We start from the raw sequence: 5,000 nt of genomic DNA, 5'->3' as shown, positions 1-5,000 counted from the left end.
AACACGGGCCGTTTGGCACAGTGATTTTATATCACCGCGACAACTGCGCATTCAGAGTAGTTCCAAGGTCGAAATGAAATGGTTGATATTCAAAGTATGCATAACAGACGTTTGAAACGAGGATTCAGACACGTCCGCACCACAGGCCCGTGTAACTAACTGTCTTGTATTGGCTAGTCGATGGAAGCACCATTGCGTATAATCGTGTTCTGATAGTTTATGAGTAGAAGGGGGTTTTAATTCTCCCGTCTACCGCAGTTTGATGCATTACAGATTTCAACAAACGTCTCGAAGTTGGTCCAATGTGACGGTTGTTTTCAACAACCCTCCTATTTCACACATACCAACAATGAACACACTAACTGCTTCCGCTGTAGAATCGGAATGTTTTAATCAATGAATTACACACATTGCCACTAGTGTCCATTCCCGATCTGCACAGAGGATATCCAGGCCGTTGATTTTAAGTATGTGTCCAAATGAAAGGATGGATTTGTATCCCTTCACACATACAAATCATCTAAATATCGGTTCCATTTCTGCCTAGAAATTTCAGGGTACAGCGCGGCTTCCCGTGAACACGAATCGGCTCGAACACATGTCAAAAATCCATCAAAGAATCAGAGAATATCCTGTGTGTGTAAACTAATATTTCTGTGTGTGTGTGTGTGTGTGTGTGTGTGTGTGTGTGTGTGTGTGTGTGTGTGTGTGTGTGTGTGTGTGTGTGTGTGTGTGTGTGTGTGTGTGTGTGTGTGAGTGACAATCACCAAAAGAGTACAAAGTGGGCACAGACAAGAGAATTGAATGGGGATGGGGTGGGGTGGGAGAACTGCTGGCTATAGGTGAGGTGAGAGGGAAGGTTATGAGGGGGGGGGGGGGGTTACAGGGTAATGCGGGATACTATTGCTTGCATAAAAAGAGATCTTAATTCCACTTGTGCAGAGCAAGCTACAGCAATGGAGGACTCAGACAGCTCACAACCCTTCTTTGGTATGTTTCTAGGAGAAAGCATTTACATTGATTGCTATCTTTGGACATCAATTTGTTTGTTTTTCTGTTGTTGTTGTTGTTGTTGTGTTTGTTGTTGGTTGTTGTTGTTGTTGGTTGTTGTTGTTGTTGCTGTTGTTGTTGATGATGATGATGATGACGATTTTGTTGTCGTTGTTGTTGATGCCGATGTTGTTGTAGTTTTTGTAGTTGTTGTTGTTTATGGTGGTGGTGGTACGTGGTGGGGGTGGTGGTTGCGGTGGTGGCTGGGGTGCTGCTGCTGCTGCTTTGTTCATGTTGATGTCGTATTGTACTTATTGCAGTACATTATGTTGTTAAAATTCCTATATTTGTTGATGGGCTTGTTTTCGTTTCATTGTTCCATTCTTCATTTTCTCTTGTCTACTTCATTCTTACTTTCTTTGTATTGGCACATTCATTCATACCCATTTCGTTCTTTTTTCTCTCTCCAGGATCTTGTCTGTTTCCTTAAATTGTGATTATGTTGATAACAGATACAACTATTCACATACATTACTTTACGATTGTGTTTGCAAACACAGATCGGCGCATGCGCATGATACTGATTGGCAAGACCGGAGCCGGAAAGAGCTCCACTGGAAACACGATTCTGGGAGATCAAGTCTTTAAAGCACAGATCGGAGTTAACTCCGAAACGAAAGAGTGCGGAGTGGCAATAACAAAACGAAGTGGACAAGAAATTATGGTAAATAAAACAAACTCAATTCCATTCAAATTAGACCTTGAAGGGATCCAGGATAGAACTACAACCATTGATTTGTGTACCAGAACGATGCATTGTGAGTGTTATTCAAAATGAAACAAGAAGTGCATCGAAGTCTTAACCAGTTTGTTTTGTTGAGGGAAACACCCCTTGCACGACCTTCCAATTTCAGACTTTCTTCTTCTTAAGACCTTGCTTTCTGTTTTCAACCTCTGTAAATTAACCTCTGTTTTAAGATTCATTCCGTATAAAGACCTGCTTTTCTCATGGCTTTTTTCGAATACTAAAAGGGGGGTGGGAGCAGCTATAGTATGTACAAAGGAACTGCATGAACATGTGCATGATTTGTTCAGGTGATGGACACACCAGGACTTTGTGACACGGACGGAGATGACAAGGTGATAGCTCAGAGAATCACACAGTCTCTGTTCGCTGTGGCCCCTGGTCCCCATGCCATCATCCTGGTCTTGAGATGTGACACAAGATTCACTGAACAAGAAGTCAAGGTATTTTGCATAATATTGGCTTGGTTCTGTCAGTCGGGTTGTCAGTCTGCTTGTCTGTCTGTCTCTCTCTCTCTCAATTGCTCTCTCTCTCTCTCTTTCTCTCTCTCTCTCTCTCTCTCTCTCTCTCTCTCTCTCTCTCTCTCTCTCTCTCTCTCTCGTAGAAGAACTCATTTAAAAGGTTACCAAACGTTACCCTCGTGTCAGTCCCGCATAGCCATATGTGAACCTCCACCACGAAATGAGTCGCATGTCACCTCGCGCGGTTCTGCGCTGGGCTTAATATAAGTCCAGGGAGTGTCTGGTAACAGTGTGAGGGTCACCTTAGTCACAGGCTTATAACTCAAACAGTTTTTGCTCTTTTCTAAAACGGTTTTCACCACTGGATAGAGCATACAAAACTCTTTAGGAAAATGTAAAAATATGAAAATCATGCAAAGGTGACATGCGACTCATTTCGTGGTGGAGGGTCACATATCTGTTGAAGGGACGTTAACAACAACTTGAGATACAGGCTTTAGATCAGGACTACAATGTGAATCACATTTATACAAAGGACTATGATCTTTTGAGATGCTGTATTTCTTATCTGTGTTTATAGCTCCAGTGATATTATTTTCTGTTGCAGGTGTTCAACGTGCTGAAGGACGTCTTCGGACCAAAGATGACCTCCTATATGATCACGATTTTTGTTGGGAAAGACCAATTGGATAAGAGGGAAGTCAGCTTTGAAACACAGGTATTGCCCATCTTACAGAACAAGATTTCCCTTTTTGGAACTCTGTACTCTGTTGTCGGTCTTTATTTTCATACTTGTTTAAGTCACAGAAAAAAATATTGAACAAGAAAAACTACAACAAATACATTCATAAACAAAGGCATAGAGAGACTGACTGGGGGAAATAAAATGTTATGACGATTTTTGAAAAAAACCTTTCATTCCCAAGAGTCGATACGTCAGACAGTCTCTCAAGTAAGCTTACGTTGCTATCGATATATGTTAAAAATCCAGGTTTTGCAACAGATGTATTTCCCAGAGTCAACTTTGTGCAGACGTTATCCGATGCACACAGTCATGCGCACTATAAAGATACCAAACTCACAGCGACAGTCACAGGGCTTGGAAAACACGCGGAACGCATGCATTTATCATCGACTCTCATCATTGCATCATCATCGTGCCTCAAGTCGAAAAAGCGGCCAAATTAGGCTCGTTGGAGTAAACAAATATCAGCGCTTATCCCCAGGGGATCACTATTACATGTCCCAATGTTTCCTCACTGCATGACTTTGTTGCCTATTTCTTGATTATACTTTCAGCTGGCGAAGTCCGAGAAGCTGAAAGGCGTGCTGAAAGAGGCAGACAACCGTTACCTTCTCTTCAACAATGAGGGTGACGTGCACGAGAAGGCCCTGATGGTGAGCAAGCTCATGGAGATGGTCAAACAGGTCGTCGCTCAAAATGGCGGAGGTTGTTTCCGACACCGTATCTCGCGAGAGCTGGACGAGACCATGTCCAAGATGGTGACGGAAGATATCCGAGAAAGGACAGGACAGACCATGCCAGTAATCAGCGAAGAGGCAGAGTACAGTCAACCAAGGTCTCCACGCCGAAAAGCACCCAATCCACCAACACGGACCACCAGCCTTGAAAGCGCAAAGCCTTCGAACGAGCCAGGAACGAAAACAACCGAGGATGAAATCCCCCAAGCCGCTCTGCAGGCGATCAGCACTAAGCAAGACTTGCAAGAATTACATAAGCGGGGAACGGTCAAGAGCAGGAGGGAGCAGTTCTCCAAACCAGAACCGATATCACCAGAGGCGGAGATCCGACAGAAAACCCCGATCCAGTCACCACGGAACAGCTTCGAGATCAAAGCAACCCGAGGGGGAGAAGGACGCCCTGGCGAAGTCCAGAAGCAGACAAGCCAGGAAGATCCCGAGACCAAACCGCCACAGAGTCCCCAAGAAGCCCCGAAAGACGCCGCCGACTGCGATGTGGTGTGTCACTGGAAGTCCGATGATGCTCATGTGGAGGAGGTCCTGGATCAGCTGCAGGATCAACTGGTGAGGGAGCTCAAAACCAACGACGATTCTCCGTTCATCTACGAAGTGCCTGACAAGCCCGGGATGAGCCTGGCGGAGAAGCAGCGCCTGGTGGAAGACGCCCTGAGGAAGAAGATCCTCAATAACCCTGAGGAGCTGAACGAGGCTCAGAGGGAAGAGATGGAGAAGGTTGTTAAGTCTGTGGGCCAGAAGATCAAGGAAGGCATGACCAAGTTTGCCGTGAAGGCCATCGACCAGTGCAGCTTGATGTGACGTCTTCTTACGACTTTACAATACCTGGTTCGAGGTGACTGTGTTTATGCTGACATTTGCCATATGAACAGACACTATTTTAAATGCACCTTTGTTTCCAAAGCAATCATAATGCAAACCTTAAGAAATCCGCCTAATCTTGTACAAACGCTTAAGAAATCACTCCGCTGGGACACACACACCAGATAGCAGCGGCTTGGCCGCTTTATGTGCTGAGTGGAAAATATTTTCTGAACTGAATTTCCAATGTGACACGTGTGTCGACGATCATTATTTATCTATGCACACTTTGCTTGAAACATTTATCCGGTGTCGTTTAACTTTAAAGCTGCATTTAGGACATAACGGTCTTTGTTCATTTAGTTTTGAATCCTAGAAAGAAAAACTTCACCGTGATTCCATCATGCAAATTTGCTGTAAGACGGAAATTGTTTTACGTGTGTGTC

General features: G+C 44.3%; 1 protein-coding gene and 1 long non-coding RNA gene across 2 annotated transcripts in view; one reads left to right on the top strand and one right to left on the bottom strand.

The window, feature by feature from the left end:
- Nucleotides 1–5,000, bottom strand: part of LOC138961988 (uncharacterized) — a 125,629-nt gene that overhangs the window by 74,105 nt on the left and 46,524 nt on the right. The window lies entirely within an intron of this gene.
- The window catches only part of LOC138961985 (uncharacterized), a 4,636-nt gene continuing 534 nt past the window's right edge, over nt 899–5,000 (top strand). The window contains exons 1-5 of the mRNA XM_070333673.1: nt 899–990; nt 1,551–1,714; nt 2,086–2,238; nt 2,864–2,974; nt 3,556–5,000. The exon at nt 3,556–5,000 is cut by the window's right edge and continues 534 nt beyond it. Coding sequence (XP_070189774.1) covers nt 957–990; nt 1,551–1,714; nt 2,086–2,238; nt 2,864–2,974; nt 3,556–4,554 — 1,461 coding nt within the window. The 5' untranslated portion in view covers nt 899–956 and the 3' untranslated portion in view covers nt 4,555–5,000. The remainder of the gene's footprint in view (nt 991–1,550; nt 1,715–2,085; nt 2,239–2,863; nt 2,975–3,555) is intronic.

This window comes from Littorina saxatilis, linkage group LG3 (genome assembly GCF_037325665.1).
Source record: "Littorina saxatilis isolate snail1 linkage group LG3, US_GU_Lsax_2.0, whole genome shotgun sequence".
Lineage (NCBI taxonomy): Eukaryota > Metazoa > Mollusca > Gastropoda > Littorinimorpha > Littorinidae > Littorina > Littorina saxatilis.
Note: the sequence above shows the minus strand (reverse complement) of the source record. Positions and strands in the feature narration are given on the sequence as shown.